The 18,947-nt window shown below is 45.7% G+C and overlaps 1 protein-coding gene across 1 annotated transcript in view; it reads right to left on the bottom strand.

Moving 5' to 3' along the window:
- Positions 1-18,947, bottom strand: part of mgat5 (alpha-1,6-mannosylglycoprotein 6-beta-N-acetylglucosaminyltransferase) — a gene marked incomplete at both ends in the record, with an annotated part of 88,991 nt that overhangs the window by 53,777 nt on the left and 16,267 nt on the right. Inside the window, 2 exons of the mRNA XM_080022226.1 lie at positions 4,427-4,516; positions 7,708-7,784. Coding sequence (XP_079878352.1) covers positions 4,427-4,516; positions 7,708-7,784 — 167 coding nt within the window. The remainder of the gene's footprint in view (positions 1-4,426; positions 4,517-7,707; positions 7,785-18,947) is intronic.

Here is an 18,947-nt window from a genome sequence, read left to right as displayed (position 1 = left end):
AGAAGAAAGAAGCTGCTGTCACTTCCGTAAACAGATGGTTAAAGCGCAGCGTGAGGATTCCTTGGTTTCACTTGTCTGTAAAAACTTTTGTCTCCGTGTTGTTATGGATTACGAGAAGCGGGTGGCAGAAGCTCTAAATCATATCTCGGACCTTAATCTGACCAGTGCGATAGATCCTAGTGAGTGTAAACAGCGCGTACTGGACGTTATTTTCCGTGATGATAATCTGTTCTCCGACAGCGACGCAGAGAAGGACAGCGATGCTGAAACTGATACCGGCCTTATGTCGGACTTGGAGAACATTTCAAACAGCGGATTTCAACCTGAATGTGTAGATGAAACATAATGTTATTTAAGAACCACTGGAGGAGACCGATGATACGCCCGTTGTTGTTACAACAGAAGAAGTTGATGACGTGATGGAAGTCCATTGAGGTTGGTGATGCAGATTATGACCAAGTAACAATGGACAAGATTCTCAAGTTTACCTGCAAATGCAGCCAGGGGCGAAAAGAAAATGGCAGGCTTGACCCGGAATCATGGACAAAGAAACCGGATCCCGATTTCATCGAAAGATCACGCAACATGATAGCCTTAACAAAGCAGGAAACAGACATGTTTGTCATGGCTCAGCTATTCGGCAATGGGAGACGCAGTGAAATGACTTCAGACAACAAGAGAACGGCAACAAAAAGAAAGAGGCAGTGGACCCGATAACTCAGTGGATGGTGTACAAATCTGCAGAGCTTAATTTCTCTTCATTCACAGGAAATGATAATTTTATCACAACGGTGCCATCCTGTTATAGGTCGTAAGCCTACATCTCTAGCTGACATATTGTTGTGCATATTTCCTGCTAAATGTGATGTATTTTCGCAATTTAATTAACAGAAGTGGCAACCACATCAATGTGCATTACAGTTTTGAATTTGCTCAACAGGTTAGTACATGGTCTAAAGAAGTGATGTAAACTTTGGCTATTCATCGTGGAGAAAGTTACATGAAAGGGGTTAACAAAAGGCTACAGCAGAAATAAAATATGGGTTGGTCAACTCTAACATTCCTACGCGAAAGGCAGTCAATGGTGCTAAGTACCCCACATGCCCACTACATTCCAGGACCTGACACATCAACCACTGCTTTTGCACATTTATTTCTTCATGCCTTTATTTTTCTTTTCAGGTTCATTATCTATCAGATCCCCTTCAGCAAGGCCCAATGTACTTCTTGACTCCCCGAAAGTGTGTCTTTTTTGGTGTCTGCTGTGAGGGAATACCACAGCGGGTCAACTACTTGGTGGACGAAGGTATGTCATCCAGCGAAGGCAGCAACGCAGTGTTACATGCACCACTTAGACCAAGGTAGCCCTTCACTGTGACAACTGTAGTGGACAGAACAAAAACAAGTTCATGCTTTGGTACTATGCTTGGCATACACTGCATAAGCTGCACCATCGCATGGATTTACACTTCCTGATAGCAGGCCATACCAAGTTTTTACCAGACCGTGATTTGGAATTATCAAGTAGCATTTCCGAAAGACACACTCTTGCTGAAACTGCAGCAGTTGTTCAAAACAGCACAGCAAAGAAAATCAACATCCCTCAGCTAGTGGGGAAAGAGGATGGCACAGTGCTGGTTCAAATCTTCAACTTGCAAGAACACCTGAGCCCATACTTCAGACCCTTGCCACAGATCAGGCAGTACCAGCACTTTCGGTGGGTTGTGCATCATTGTCTTGTGCATGAACTGCAAGTTATGATTCTACAAAGCTTAAACTAATGTTATCGTGAAACAAATAAATTATATAAATACAATTTTTGGATTTAGATTCTATTTCATGTCTTCCAGCTTTGATGCCAAGGATCCCGGTGTGGTTGCGGCCGAGGTGTCTTCTAGAGACGAGGAGACCAGATTCCAGCTGCTCCCTGACATCCATGCCATGGCCCCCCAGAGATGCACTTCCTGTTATGCCACCATCTGGACTGGACAGAGCCAGACAGAGCTACCTGTTCCACAAAATCAGAGGGTTCTGTGATGATGATGCCCAGGACATCAGCTGCCCAGCACCACCAGTCAGAAGAGGCAGCCCCAAACAGGCTCTCGGAGTGTAGTTGGGGTAGGGTTGGGGTTAGCCCACATAATAACTCCCAAGAACTTTGAAAATATTTGGCATATGCACACTTATATGTTAAATGACATGCCAAGGCTGATATATAGAGACTCATATTATTGATAGACTCTACATTTTAATGTGTTGTCCGCACTTTTAAATTCATAAATAATTCCACTTTTATAAAACATGTATATTCTTACTGTTAAATACAAGCCTTTTTAAAAACAAAAGATGTTGTGTCGATGAAGCTGTTCAACATTCCCTCAAAACACAAAAACAATGCAGAGATCGCCCAATTCAGCAGGGTGTCAAGTCCCCATTCAGCAGGGTGTCAAGTGGCCATGTAACAAGTAGCCATGCGGCTTTGTTGGTCCTCCAACACATTTGCATTCTGGAAGCTGGCTCAATGAAGCCAAGTGTTTCGGGAAACTCTGAGGGTGATTATCTTAGAAACACAATATAACACACCCTTGTCTTTAACAATTTGTAGCTTTAAAAATATTTGCTTGGTTTGCAGTCACACCTTGTTTTGAAGCTCTGACTCTTCACTTTCAAATGACGTAGGGAAAAAAGTAAAAAGCCACCAAATGTACCTTAAGTCTGCGGTGGGTCACATAGGTTTGCCCCACGAGATGAGCATTCAAAGCAAACTCGGAAAATTGTGATGCGTTTCAGAGAACCCGGAAAACTGTAACACGTACCTCTCATGACTAAACTGAACCCTGTGTATTGTATCTGTAGATATACTTATTATTATTATTCTCCTCAGCATGTTTCAGGCTAAAAGTGTCAACCGCCGTACACAGGGTCTTGTTGTCGCAAATTGTGGCGCTAGTTTTATCCACATCAAAGTTAAAGAATTTTAAGTGTACCTTGATAAGTTTGTTGCTTCGCAAGACGAGGAACCAGACGACAGACTGGAGGAGCCGATGCAGCATTCAAGGAAAAGGCCTCGCTGACATATCCACGTGGATGAAGGATTACCATCTTCAACTAAACTTGGCAAAAACGGAACTGTCGGTCTTACCGGCCAAACAAGGTATTTATCACAACATTGATATCAAAATTGACCCTTTATCTCTTGCTCCTACCAAGGCTGCAAGGAATCTAGGTGTCATTATCAATGACCAACTGACATTCTCGGACCATGTTGCCGCCGTCTCTCGGTCGTGCCGCTTCGCTCTATTCAACATCTGAAAAGTCAGGCCGTACCTGACCCAATATTCCAACTGTACTGCTGGTACAAACCTTGGTGATTTCCCGCCTCGACTACTGCAACTCTCTCTTAACAGGCTTGCCGGATTGTGCGGTGAAGCCACTGCAGATGATACAGAATGCGGCAGTGCGACTGGTGCTCAACCAGCCCAAGAGGGCACACGTTACTCCGCTGCTTATCGATCTCCACAGGTTACCTGTAGCCGCTCGCATCAAGTTCAAGTCTCTGATGCTTGCCTACAGAGAGATTGTTGGGAATGCTCCCACTTACTTACCCCCCGGATGCTGCGTTCGTCAAATGAGCGTCGCCTGGCTCTGCCGGCTGCACAACCACGGCGATCCAGGCTGTTCTCATTTGTAGTTCCACGTTGATGGAACGAGCTGCCAAAAACCACCAGAGCTGGGGCCTCCCTCTCTGTCTTTAAGAAGCACTTGAAGACTCAGCTCTTCAGAGAGCACCTCCTCTCCTAACTTACAATTACTTAGCACTACCTAGCAGTATTTATTAATTGTTACACTAATGTTTCTGTTGCAATGTAGCTTGAATGTTATTCTCCCTTGTAAGTCGCTTTGGATAAAAGCGTCTGCTAAATTGAATGCTAATATTGAATTATAAATAAGAAAACAAAATATATTGTTAATAATACTAAATGGGTATAATACGTCATTATTATGAATATTAATAATTATTAATTCATAATAAATTATTATTTATTGTATGAATAATAAAAATAAAAAAAAATAATGAATCTCAAAAATAACCCTGCTTAAAGAGACCAAGATATGCTCACTTTAATAATATGTTGGGATTAATAAAGTACTTTCTTATCTATGACACACACACACACACACACACACACACACACACACACTAAGTCATTAAGTGCCGACGCTCGGCACTTAATGAGCGCCCAAAGACGCAGCCTAGCTTGCGTGCAAAAGTGTGAGCAGGCAGGGAGGAGCACACACACACACACACACAGACACACACACACACAGACACATACACACGCACACACACACACGCACACACACACACACACACACACCATCAATCTTATCTATGCCACACATACACACAAACACAAACACTGACCTCGCTGAGGTAGATGAAGAAGGAGCACATGGATCCGTCCACGCCGTAGTTTCCGTAGCAGGAGTCTGATCGCCACATCTCTTTCATCCACTGGAGGAGAAAGAGGAGGAGAGTGCTATTCTGGTCTGTCTGTCTGTCTCTCTGTGTGTGTGTGTGTGTGTGTGTGTGTGTGTGTGTGTGTGTGTGTGTGTGTGTGTGTGTGTGTGTGTGTGTGTGTGTGTGTGTGTGTGTGTGTGTGTGTGTGTGTGTGTGTGTGTGTGTGTGTGTGTGTGTGTGTGTGTGTGCAAAAAGCTATCATTTCCCAAGCTGGCATGGGAACACACTGTCAAAATAAAACCCTCTCTTCACAAGCCTCTCCATTGTTGACCCTAGCTAATGGCATAGGGGTGGTGAGAATTGGTTATGTTTTCCACCTGTTGCCATGGTGATGTTGATGCCAATGCTATAGTTAACCATAAGGAAATGAGGAGTGAGAGGGATTTGGGGAAGGTTTGGAGAATGGTTTGGGAGTTAAGCGTTTTGAAAGTGTGTGTGTGTGTGTGTGCGTATGTGTGTGTTCAAGTGTGTGTGTGGACAGCCGCCCCTGGGTAATTTCACAGGCTAAAATGTGAAAACATCACGTGCTTCGACTCCATCTGAAAGAGGACTCGCAGGTGGAGCCAGGTTTTCCCAAATCCCAGCATTCCAAAGATAAGTGTGTGTGTGTCTGAGTTTTCGTTAGAAAAAATTGGTGCTGGAAGATTTAAATTTCACTGACAAATGGGAGAGATTGCGGTCAAATATTATAGATGTGTAATTTTTTATTGAATATTCAAAATAAAATAAATCCCCTCAGTAGACTCCATTTTAAAAATAAATAAATAAAAAATTCTAAATACTAACTACTTAAAATCAAATAATTTCCGTTTATGAACAATAAGTAGCAAGTGCAGCGTGTTGCTCGTCTTTGTCGGGACGTCCCGTCGACATATTTTACACAATTAATATTTACCGTCCGCTTTGGGTCGGAACTTTAATATCCCAAAAAAACGCCAAACTATGGATGTTACTGTCCCAATGACACATCATCTTTCTGTTTTTCCCTCAGAGTTCTAGACACTGCTGTGTCGCTACTGTTTATAAGCGCAACTTGTCCACGAGGGAGGGGGCGAGGCTTAGCTCTATATCGACAAACGTGATTGGTCAGAGGTGAGGCTTTCAGATCAGTTTTAGATCGTCCAAACTGATTGGCTTCCTGTTGCAACTTGTCGAGCGCAGAAATTAACAGACCTGCAGGCTTTTTTTTTTTTTTTTTTTTTTATCGAAATGATCCACCCAGCACTAATTCAAATTGTGCTTGGAGGGAATTATTTTCACCGGACATTATGACCGGAGAGAATTAAATATGTTGGACAACAGATTTTCCCGGTCAAAAACCGGCAATTATCGGATAACGAAAGGCTAGTGTGTTTGTGTTTGTGTGTGCTTGTGTGTGTGTGTGTGTGTTGGAGAGGGACGGGGGCTGTCCAGACTTGGCCGGTGTCCCAGCTGAATGAATCTGGCTTCTATTTCGACAAGAGCTGTGAGCTCCAGAAGAAGAAGAAAAAGAGAATGGATTTGTCAGACTGAAGAAGAGAGACAAAATGTATAGACCGTTATTTATTTATTTATATATATATATATATATATATATATATATATATATATATATATATATATATATATATATATATATATATACACTGAGTGATTTTGTTTTTGGCCACGTGACTGTCGCTGTTGTGTGTCGCTCCCAGAAAAGGAGATGACATCAGGCCTAAAAAAAACTAGGATATTTCGCTATAAGTGGCGACATGATGAAGTGGGCAAGTTGCGCGACTGGCTGGTGTTCAAGCAGTCGAGCCACATTATATTATTGTTTATATACTGTATAATATAATATATTATTATGAGATTATTACTTTAATATAGTTTTTTTTTTAAGTGACAATGGCTAGTACAAATAAAAGGTTAATTTTACACCCTGTAACAGGTGAAAAAAATATTACTTTATAATTTGGATAACAAAACCAAGTGGAAAATCACATGTTTTCAATCATGGTTTTTTAATTGCATGTACATTTCAAGTACCTCGAGCATGAAAGGGGCTATTTTCAAGGTATTCCAGCACTTACATTTCCAAGGACAAAGTCAAGCACTTCGAGTACCTCAAGGACCCGGTAATAACAGTGGAGAGAGTCTCTCTGCTGTGTGGCTGGGATGTATGTATGTATTTCCTGTCCCTCCCGCTCTCATGTACATTTGTAGAGAGATTGCTTTTGGCGTCGTTCATAACAGTGTTTCTGTGTGTGTGAGGGGAGTGAGGGGAGTGTTTGTTGGCAGTGTGCGCTGCCTCGTCGGACATGCTGACAGTATCAGTGGAGGATTGGACTAACCCAGCAGATGGTGAGTGTGATAGGGTCATATCAGCTCCAGAGACAGAGAGAGAGAGAGAGCGAGCGAGAGAGAGACAGACAGAGAGAGAGACAGACAGAGACAAGGAGAGAGCGAGAGAGACAGACAGAGAGACAGAGAGAGAGACAGAAAGACAGAGAGAGAGAGAGAGAGACAGAGACAGCAGACAAAGAGACCGAGATAGAGAGAGACAGAGAGAGAGAGACAGACAAATAGACAAAGAGAGAGAGAGAGAGAGAGAGAGACAGACAAATAGACAAAGAGAGAGAGAGAGAGAGAGAGAGAGACAGACGGAAAGACAGAGAGAGAGACGGAGATGAGATGGAGAGAGAGAGAGAGACAGACAGAGACAGACAAAGAGACCGAGAGAGAGAGAGACAGAGAGAGCAACACAGAGACAGAGAGAGGGGAGAGAGAGCGAGACAGACAGAGACAGAGAGAGAGAGAGAGACAAAGAGACCGAGAGAGAGAGAGAGAGAGAGAGAGAGAGAGAGAGAGAGAGAGAGAGAGAGAGAGAGAGAGAGAGATGGAGACACACACACAAAGTGTAGCACAGAACTGCGACTGTGTAGACAGGCAGTGTGTATGTGTGTGTCTTTTTTCTCCCAATTACATTTGAGATGAAACTGTTGACAGGGGTCATTTGAGCAAGTTTCTGCTCCGTCATCCACACTGATAATGGCCCCATGCACAGCACCAACAGCAAATATGAAAGCAAAAAAAAAAAAAAAAAATGCATTTTCGGGCAATATGTGGAACTTCTCTGCGTTGAGTTACAGGGTGGAACACCGTGCAGATTTCTAAAATGATAAGAGATTGGATGACTTTGTGAGTGTGTGTGTCTTCACCTTGATCTTGCCCTCGCAGTGCGGAAATCCATCCAGTGGCGGAAGCTCACACTTCTCCTGGGCACCGTTAAGGAGATCTGAGAGAGAGAGAGATTTATTAAAACACCTTCATTTAACACATGTGGTATCTATGATTCCAGCGGCACAAGCAGCGAGAAAACTGGAAGAACCAGAAGAGGATTATGGTCAGGGTAGACAATCAGTGTTTTGTTTTTTTTAAACGCAGCACGAGAGGGGCGGTAACATTTCTGATGAAAAAAATGGTCTCATAATGTCTGAGAATAAAGTCAGAAAATATACGAGGACAAAAAAAAAAAAAAATTCCTTGATGTGGGTCCCATATTCTAAATAAGTCAAGCCAAGTAAAACAAAAAATTTAAATACAAAGCTAAATTGTGTTTCCGTTTATTTATTGTAAATGTATTTTATAAATTGTATCATTTATTCAGAATTTATTGAAAGCGCGGACGGTAATTCTAAGTAAAAAATATGTATAGTAGTAGACTAATATTCAGACACGCGTGTGTGGATCCTCGATGGGGTTTTAAATGTTGATACACCACACTAGACAGAAGCATACACTTTTCACTTCTAACTCAAAATCACAGCACTCTTTGTAATAAGACACGTTCTTGTAAAAATCCAGTTGAGCATGTCGGCACATGCCAAGTACCAACAGCCAAATACCAACTGCTACCGTACATACGGCCGATTCCCACGGGTGGAAAATGTATGGCTGGCGAATGTGTTTTGGATTCTCAGCAGATGGGAATTCAGCGAACCGACGCTGACCCTGCGATGCAGAACCCGGCTCGCACCCGCCCGCCCGCCCACCACCAAAACCCCCGAAGCCCAGCGGCAGCCAAGCGGAGCAAGCTCGTCCTGGTTCGGCTCCGACTGGAGCGGCGCGGCGGAGTGCGTGGCGGCGCCAGCTTCTTCATCTCGGGGTTTGAAACGTCAACATTACAGTTTTACTCCTTTATGGGAGGATTCTGTGAAAACATAAATAATAATAATCCAAAAACAGAATCAAATTTTTATTGCACATACGCGGATTGGACGAGGTGGATTGGTAAATTATGGGGTGACAATGACAATAAAAACGGTGTTAACTGATTAGAGTAAATTTCCATAGATGTACTGCATGCGTCCACCAAACTAATGGCTGCAAAGGTCGCAACATGTCGACACGTCGGTTGGTTCATTAGGCCGCTCGGTGAGCGCTTGCATTTCCTGTAGCTATGAGTCAGAGCTTTAGAGTGGTCACCATAGCGACCAGGAGCCAGTCTGGTGTGGTGTAGGGCTGGCTGGCAGATCTACCCCCCCTATCCCCACCACTGCCCAAGTAGCCAACAGCCACTTCCTGTCATTTTGTCAGATTTTTATTTATTTTTACCATGAAATAGAGTAAGTGCTGAGGGTATGGATGATGCAGAGGGAGAGAGACAGAGAGAGAGAGATATGGGAGGGGCACAGAATTGACTGATTTGATGAAGGCTGGCGTCCGAGGAGACATCTTTAAATATTTTATTCTATATTTAATTCACGCTGGTGAATTAAATATAGAATCAATTTGCTGCCTTCCAGGCTCGTATTTTGGAAGAGCTGAGGCCTGCCCCTGCCTGTACCCGCCAGGCGATTTGACAAATACACGGCACACTGGGGCTGCAGGTTACGGTAAACACAAAAATAGTAACTTCAAAAAAAAAAAAAAAAATATATATATATATATATATATATATATATATATATATATAATAAAAATGCTGACTACCTGAAAACGCTTGGGATGGAAGGGTTGACGCACTGGTGTCCAAATGGCCTTTTAGAAAATGAATGTGAAGCAGAGGGTGGGTTGATGAACTGGCAATGACAAGACATTTTCTTACGCCATATTCTCAAATTCACTTGCCATATTTATTGCTCAAGCTGGTGTGATCAAATGAAATCAACATGTATGGTGGTGACCCGCTTGTCCTACAGAACTGCACGTAACAGAGGTTCCGAGGAGTCGTCAGGCACGTGGAACGAAACATGGACAGACGGATCCATTAAAGAGATCAAACCACCAGGCAATAAGTAGTAACCTCGCTGGCACCATAGATACATATTCATTATTTTTATTATTATTATTACTATTATTACGACGGTTCCCGCCGTCTCTCGTCTCGACCCGCCGCACATCACACCCCAAGGACGACCACAAAGGGTCCAGGTGCTTTCCATAGTACCATAATGGGTGATGATGTCACAAAGCGCTCTGCTCCACCACTCTCCACCACTTCCGGTCCCTTAGCTCGGCTACTTCCGCGGTAAGTCTGCTCCAGAAAAACATTGTTTTGTTATCTCCTCCTGCAGATGTTGATCAAACTTGGACCACAGCATCTGTGGACTTCCCCGAATACAAATCCTATCCTTTCGTGTCCGTGGGTTCGGCGGTTTCTGAGTGCCAGGCAATTTTGACAGGTGATAACAGCTCGGAGAATAAAAATCGCGACAAAAGTTACAGGGCACCCGCTCTTCAGGCTGGACCTCCAATAATAACCTGTGAACTGCAATGTTGCTGTCAAGAAATTCAAGCAGGTTGGTCAGAGGGAATAAATGCAATCCCTCTGGCGACGACCGCACCTAAAGAGAGTACAATGTCCTTCACATGGCTGAGATTTGTGAAATTAAGTGTCCTGAAGAGAAATGACAAAATGTAGAACATAGGTCACATTTAAGTATTGATCCTCTGCAACGTCCTCTGCATTTAAACCATTTTAACATGTTTTTTCAGGAATTGGGCAGCAACGGCACAGGGAAAAAAACTCCAGATACAGAGCCAATGCCTCGGCCAAGGGCATCAGCATAAGCCGATGCAGGTATTTTAGGGTGGGAAGAAACTGGAGCAAGCGCAGGAAATCCATACGAAAACTCTCGACAGAAAGGTCCCGGTTGGATTTGAACACAGAACATTCTTGCTGTTAGGCAACAGTGCCAACCACCCAGCCGCCATGCCAACAAGAAAAGACAAACTTTTAGCTTTTTGACAATATGATATTATTCTGTAAGTAGCGCGGGCCAATTCTATATAAATATACCAATTCTATATAAATAACTTCCTATTAAGGGAGAGTCAAAACAACAGGGGAAGGAGAGCAGAGGAGAAGTTAAAAGACAACCATGAAAAAGAGAAGTAGACGGTCGGGTGGTTAAAAAGGCAGAACTGCTTAGAGGTAGATAACAAAACAAGTTGGGGGGAGAAGGAGCTGCCAAAGGAGGCAACGTGAGAAGCGACGAAGGGGAAGGGGAGGAGAGACAAGCGTGGAGAAGAAGGCGCGGAGAGGAGAGCGATCCTAATGGTTGTGATGACAGTCGGCGAGAGGTGAGCCAGAGTGCCATCGCAGCAGCTCAACATGCACTTGGGCAGACCCCGGAACAAACCCGGGAGAGACAGCAGGGGGATTCCATTGGGTTGCGGGGAATGGCACGCAAGACTGGCCTTCGGAACCACGGAAACCGCTGACGGCTTGGAGCCGGACCAGCTCAGTCCGCAGCGAGGTAGACCTTTGGGTTAAGGGCTGAACAATTTGGGAAAATAATAAAATTGTCTTTTTATTTATTTTTTTGACTAATATTGCCATTTGCGATTTAGTATGCAAAAAAAACAAACAAACACACAAAAGACGTGTTATTCTGGAAGAGGCTCCGTACGGACTCTCCAGGTGTTCCGAGCTCTGCCTGCAGCACAGACCGCACACAGCGCACCGTGGCCCGGGCCAGAGCACCCGGTCTTCCCGGGGGGAGGGGCAGGCTCGGTGGGGCATGGGGAAAGCGTCCCCATTACGCACGGTTTTGTTCCATACGCACTTGTTTCAGTCCATTAAGCGACATCAAATAAAAACACACTCTTCCGGCGCGCCGATCACGGGCACCCCATGCCTGGTGCGCATCGCTGGCACGCGCATCTTCAGTACCGTCGGAGAGGGAGACCGCTGTGCAAAATGTGCCCTGAATAAAGAATTTTTTTTTTTTGAAAATTGAGTTCTGTTGAATTGCGTCGGTTTGAATTCGATGAATCGTTCAGCCCCACCCCATACGCATGATAGAAGACTTAAAACGAAGGACTATCTGAGCTCTCTGAGAAGGGCCCTCTCCATTGGTTACACAGTAGGAGGAGGAGCTTGTTATCAGGATGATTCATGCAAGGGGACTGGGCAGCAACTGTTAAAGCAGGCTGAGACACTAGAAATAAGAGTGATTAGCATCGACTAGCAATGTCAGTACAAATCAGCCGCAGCACGGAGCCTATAAAACAGCTATTCCCTCCTAATATCCGCTCTTTTGTGTTGTGAAGTAATACATCTCAGCTCTAGAATTCCCAGAAGCAGGAGAAATATCGATATTTGCACAGTAAACGATTGGTGGTTATCGACAACAGATTATGGGAGCTTTCTGATTAGATTATTCTCCAGCGCCTGCATGAAAGGGGGTGGGCAGTAACATGACAGGATGGGAACACCATCAGGGTGACGGGAACATCGGCAGAGGATTAGAATTCAGTCGGCACGCGCTGGCGCCTTTTCCTCACATTATCACCTTGTGGTGCGGCCGTTTAGGGACATTAACGTCATCGACACGACCTTTATGAGCTGAAAGATAAAAATACTGGGACATCCAAAGATACCAGGAGAAAAGACACCCCGGGAGTGCGCGCGCAGACACACACACACACACACACACACACACACACACACACACACACACACACACACACACACACACACACACACACACACACACACACACACACACACACTAGACTGACAGGTTTCCCATCAATCCCGTCTACAACAAAGGCCAATGTCTGGCTTGCAAACACTGTGCACTCTTCATCAGTGTGTTCGTCTGCCTCTTCTCCATTATTTACCTTGTCTCTTTCTACACCAAGGGCATTCATTAGAACACACAAATTAAATGTAAGATTCTGTTTGTCTGTCACACGGGACAGAGCTGCAAATGAAGAAAATGTCAAACTGTACAAGGTAAGTTGTGTTCGTCTTGTTGTACTCAGACATGGCGTAGCAACCATCCGAGGCAAGAAGCTGCAGCAGGACAATGTACCGTACCATGTGATTAAGGTGAGTGTTATCCTGTATGGCAGAGAATCAGGGACACAGGCCGCGGAGGAGGGGGGGGACCAATCAAAAGACCCAGCTCGAGACAAAAGGACCTCTCATGCATTGTTTCTACTGGCAAGGGGCAGAGAGGACGGAGGATTATCTCTCTTTTCCGTGACTGCTGGGAACACAAAGGGGTTTGCAGCCTGGACCTGGACCTCCACACGCACACGCACGCACGCGCACGCACACGCCGTACTTGGTCATTGGTTAAGTGGCTTTCTTATGGCGTCGAGCATATCTGCAACAACAACAATATATCATAAGCGTCCGTCTCTCTGTCCACCAGCCAGCCAGCCAGCCAGCCAGCCAGCCAGCCAGCCAGCATGCTGGTTTCTCCATTAGCCCAGCAGCGAGTCAATCAGTCTGACATCTACCCAGTCTGTCATCCAGTGCATTTCAGTCAACTGGTCGCTGAAAAGCCACAGGGTGGTAGGGGCTTCTGGGAGGAGGGGGTTCAAATATTTCCCTATAGTAGCTTTAATCAGGCAGGAGGGGCCACTGCCAAGGAAGCGTGGGCTAAATATAGCCAGGGCGCATAATCAAACGCAGCAGCGGCAGAGGTGGCACTGTGTTTCCCCGAGTCTCAATACTTATCGCCTACCTCCAACTGCTGCCAAAACCTCCGGCGGGCAATAATCAAGCCCTGCGGTGCCAGCCCAAAGTGAGCTCAATCCAGATTAAAAAAAAGACAAAACAAAAAGCACAACTCATTTTAGGGAATCGCTTGTTGCGATTGTGTGTTTTCAAAGAATAAGTTATCAGGTAGGGCAGCGACACCGACGTCGTCATGTAGTCCGACCTAGGAAAATGCACGCGACCGACCGCACAATGACCCACACAGGGCCATACTAACCAACCCACTTCTGAGAAAGAGAGGAAAAGAAAGAAAGAAAGAACAAACGAGGGAGAGAGAAATGAGTGACATCAGCCGTGAGCAATGCTCTGTGGCGCTGATGTGAGGGGATAAGCGGCACAGGAAACCCTCTGCCAAAGAGGCACTGGCAGAGGACCGAGGGGTCGGCAAAGAGAGAGAGAGAGAGAGAGAGAGAGAGAGAGGGGAGGGGGCGGGTGATAGAGACAAAGAGAGAAGACGGTCGCAAAAAGCGGAGGAGATGAGGTCATGTTGGATTGCGTAAGGCTCTCCATCGGTTGAGCCATCTGATAATGACCCTTTAAATATATATATGAATATATACAGTATATATATTAACAAAAGACAATGCCATCAGCAAACAATAGGGATAATTCCCCATACCGGGTGGATTTCTCTCTCGCTCTGTGTGTGGGTGTCCCAAATTCAATGAGGTAAACAGCAGACTCATCCAGAAGAGCTGAATGAAGTACATCTGCTTCGACTTAGGCCTCACTTTCCTCCCTCCGCTCGTCCGGAGAATCCGTTCTTTGTTTTCATGTCTTGCTCCCTACCTCGGTCTCCCCATCCTTCCCTCTCCTCCTCCCTTTCTTTTCCTCACATTTGGATTTTGTAATAATGTCTATGTTTTCCAGTCCATTAGATTCGATTATTTTTTTTCCTGTTTGCCACCTAGAACAGGTGAGAATGCAAAGTTCTGGAATGATAAATCTGCGTAGCTGGTTATGGGGATTAAACTATCGATACGGACGAACATTCACAAAAAAGAACAGCAGACTGGGATGAAGAATATCCCCACCACCTCAAATCAATCGATGGGAAGACGACATACTTTCTAGAAAAGAAAGTGAGCACGAATGTCGCCATTTCGAATGGAATTAGGAAGGACATTGCAGTACAATCCACCCAACACAGACGATCTGATGGATTACTACTTGAACCTACTTTGAACTTTAATATTAAAGAAAATTTAAATAAAAATAGGTAGGCTCGAGAAACCAGCATCAAAGTCAAGGTGTCTATAGCACATCCCTCAGAGGGGGTGGGGGTTGCGGACCGGCTATTGGGGAGGGTGGGAGCCAAATAAAGAGGCACAGGTGTACGTTTATTCCCATTCATTGACGTTTTTGTACATTCATTTCCAAATCTCTGCTTCGCCTGCTATCATTTCAATACAAAGCGGTCGTTTCACCTGGACGGGGGACCTCACACACGGAGGAAGGAGCCATGTGCTTCCTCAGAAATGGATACGTTTAGGTAAAATGTTAGTGGCACATGGCTAGAGATGCTCTAGTTCATGTCCATGGTCGAGTGTCGGAAGCTTTGAGGGTCCAGCTGGCAAAAGACCCAAATGCATTACGCGACCTCGCTGTCATTCCTGCTCCCATTTACAAATTCTCTCTCGTTCTCTAAAATCTCTCTTCCCTCACTACCTCCACTGCGAGTGAAACAAACACAATGCCTAAGGTTAAATCATACTCCTATTGTTATAAAATCTCTCTCAACGGTATCCAAGGCCTTTGACGATCACAAAAGAGGCCGCAAAAGGTGTAAATAAAGATTGATTAGCTGTTGAATAGCCACTGGTGGTATGCCATTTTCCAGCAGTCCAGCCCTGACTGTTCTCACCGAGACCAGGGAGGAAAAATTAGCTGAGAAGAATTGACAGCGTGATGATGTGAAAGCGGCGCCTTCTTTCTTTTGTCCCCCCCGAGGGACTCAAATCAAGTTTCTCGCGTGTGCGCCTTAATCAAGGGGTTGTCAGGAAAGCCAGTCAACTGTCAGGGTAATATATTCACCTCCCGGTAAGTGGCGGTGGCCATGGGAAACTCGGACATGGCGTTGATGCCGAGATGTGGTTGTCAAGCTCGGGGGAGACGATTCCCACGATTTTGGGGAGCACCGCCAGGTGTAATCATCCTTGTACAAAGGAGGGCTGGAAATGCATCTTTACTTCAGATGTAGGAACGACACGCTTATTTAGCAGATTAGTTTACGACCTTGGGAGGAGAAGTAGAAGAAGCAGCTGCTTCCGCTGTCTGACGGGACGTTGCGACAGCGCTGCGGAGGCCTGGGGACCAGCCGGTCTGGGACGTGGTGAGGAGGAGGAGATGAGCACACTCCCCTGAGACGGGGGAGGATTTCAACAAGCTGAACAACACAGACGACAACAGATGGGAAACAGAGATAGAAGGAAACAGTGGTATGAAGGGTCGGTTAGAAAGAACGCTGGAGAAATTATGATATATCCACCAGATACACATATGCCAGGAATGAGGAGAGAGAGAAAGACAGAGAGGAGGACAGAGAGAAGTGGCCCGCTGCGCAGAACCAAGAAAGTAGGACAGAAAAGAAGATGCAGGGACAAAAAGTAAAAAGGCTTGGATGTGCCGAGTGCTGAAGAAATTGCCCATCCATCGAACAGTTAATTTCCTATGGAGGCAGTGATGGCGACCCACCCAGCGGCACAAGTCTAACCCAGCACCACAGACCTCTGACCCATATGAACCAGAGCTTTAAAAGAGCTTCTTATCAGAACGCAACGTTGTCGAGCTGCGAGGAACGCTTTTGAAGAAGTGCTGAATACGTTGAATTGGATATCTGTTATAATCACTACCGAACCATGACCATGTTTAACACAAAAGGGAAACATTTTAACAACAAGGACATTGTTAGGGCTAAGGAGAAGAGTTAAGAGAGAGAAAGAGAGAGAAACCTAGAGCCAGGTGCACGTGGATGTGCCATGGCGTGCCACTGCTCCAGATGTTACTCCCGTCCTGTTTCCATCGCACCCCCAGGAGCCCTGATCAGCCCGGAGTCCCCGAGAGAGGGGAGCTCTCCCCTCTCTGTCCCCCATTAGCTCCCAGGGCACCGTCGTCGCAGGCCCACAGACAGCTGCTCAAACACCAGGGAGGGAGGGCAAGGGTGCTGGCGCTGCAGGCAACACAACCATGTCCGGCGGGACTGTCCCATGATGGAAGTTGGAGGGGTGGTTCGTGTCACTGGACCGACGGACCCCTCCCCCAGTCGGGAAGGGATCTACAACATACTGGTAAGAGTACAAGGGGGTAAACGCCAGACTTTGCTGGACTCTGCCGCAATGGTCCAGTGATGCCTAGTTCGACCCCTGGGCTTTGGTGGAGGAGTCACAGGTGGATATTCGGTGTGTGCAGGGGGATATTCACATGTATCTGATGGAGTGGCTTGAAATACGTTACAAGGGGAAAAGTATACAGTGAAGGCTGCTCCACAAAAGTATGTCACAGGCACTGTTTCAGATCACCTCCTGAGTCGGGATTCCGAAATCCTGCCGGCCAGGGCACTTCCTTTGTCACGTACACTTCAGGAACTTCACGAGCTATTGGATATGTAGTGGCTTCACCGCATGAAGGACACCAAAGTGAGGCTCACCCGCCGGCCCAATGAGTCCCACAGGCGCTGATTGGCCTGACCCGGCTGGGAGAGTTTTCATATGCGTTTGTTTTGCAGTGAGAGATCGCATGGTGCAGGGGTAGAGACCCAGCGGACCAGACAGACTACTATTTATGTTCACGTTTGGCAAGCAAGAATTTTGTTATAAAGTTTACCAAATTATCAATGCACGATCTATGCAATTCTGAATACTACCGTAACAGATTGAGGACATTAGGGACAGTGGTTTACTTGCCTGGGAAGTTAAGCAGAGTAGTGCGTAATTAACTACAGACACAGATGACACATGTGGCTCAAACTGCCATTGTGACAGTGATTGGCATAGGGTCTGTCGGACATAATCCTTTCCTAGCAAACTGTCTCTATGCATTGCCTAGCATCAAGTTGAAGGTGCTGTTGGGGGGGGTTGGTAATACTGACGCACACTATTCAGAGTGTCTGGAAAGGCCATTTTATTTTGTGCCATTCCACAGAAATAGAGGAGGAAAGAGAGGCGGTACTTACCATAATTTTGCAAATGCTCAATTCTCACTACCTTGCCCAAAACGAGGAAATGCTCCTGTTGTACCAAAAGCAAGATTTTATGCCTAGAATGCCGATGGGTCAAACGCACCCTCCCAGGTCTGTACCTAAACGTAACCAAGCTACCGACGGTACGCAGGGGGTTTGGCAAGTCAGACCCTCCTCTGGATCTGCAGCTGCCCAAAACGGGTTCCTTACAGGGGTGGATTACATGTCTGGGAAAACATATGGGTTGCAGCATGTGCTGGCTGCCACGACACAGCATCTTATAGTGCTGGCTTTCCTTTTAAAACATCAAAAGGCATGGTCCACAGAGCCTCCGCCGGAGCTCTTACTAGTCCTGGTTGGCACCCTCTCTGCCTCCACCCACTCGGCAGCGCACTCATGCGGGGGTAAATGAAAAGCAAAACGGCTGAGTGGTTCCTCACAATTTGTTTACAACATGACTTTAAGGAGAACTGGTGCATTTCATATGGGAGGGGGGCACGCCACCTCGGGGACCAGCCTCAGCACGGAACGTGCCGTCGCTCGGCACTTAATGAGCGCCCAAAGACGCAGCCTAGCTTGCGTGCAAAAGTGTGAGCAGGCAGGGAGGAGCGCACACACACACACACACACACACACACACACACACACACACACACACACACACACACACACACACACACACACACACACACACACACACACACACACACACACACACACACACACTTCTGCTCAGTCTCAACACGGGCAGGTATGCAGAGGTTCAGGTTACTTTATTTGGGTCCATAGATACATTTGGTTTGCAGTAGAAGAGGCATCAGTCTTCAAACATTTTTCAATAGACAAACGATGATGAAAGTACTCAAGGCTACAATAATCCCAAAACCAGTAAAGGAAATTTAGCTGGTGAAATCAGGGCAAGGTGATGGGGGTGGGTTGGGCTTGGTGCAGGGTACAAACTCGGATGTGACCGTCTGACATGGGTAACACAGAGCGTTTGTTCCTTTGTTCCTTCTGCTTGATGTCCGATTTATTTATTCATTTTCCAAGGCTTTAAGGATGCCAGTGGTTTACCAACTTTCAGCTGACAACCTTTCCTGGCTACTCCCATAAATTCTAGTACATTTATACAGTACAGTAGATATGAGCCAGCCATAACTGTGGAGCTGGATAGTGACAGCTGGCATTGAGAGTAGTGAAGATTTGTGCATTTTAGTGAAAGGTAACTAACTGAAATTGAGCTGAAGTCGGCAGACCACATT

The sequence above is a fragment of the Zeus faber genome (genome assembly GCF_960531495.2).
Source record: "Zeus faber genome assembly, chromosome: 2".
Taxonomy (NCBI): domain Eukaryota; kingdom Metazoa; phylum Chordata; class Actinopteri; order Zeiformes; family Zeidae; genus Zeus; species Zeus faber.
Note: the sequence above shows the minus strand (reverse complement) of the source record. Positions and strands in the feature narration are given on the sequence as shown.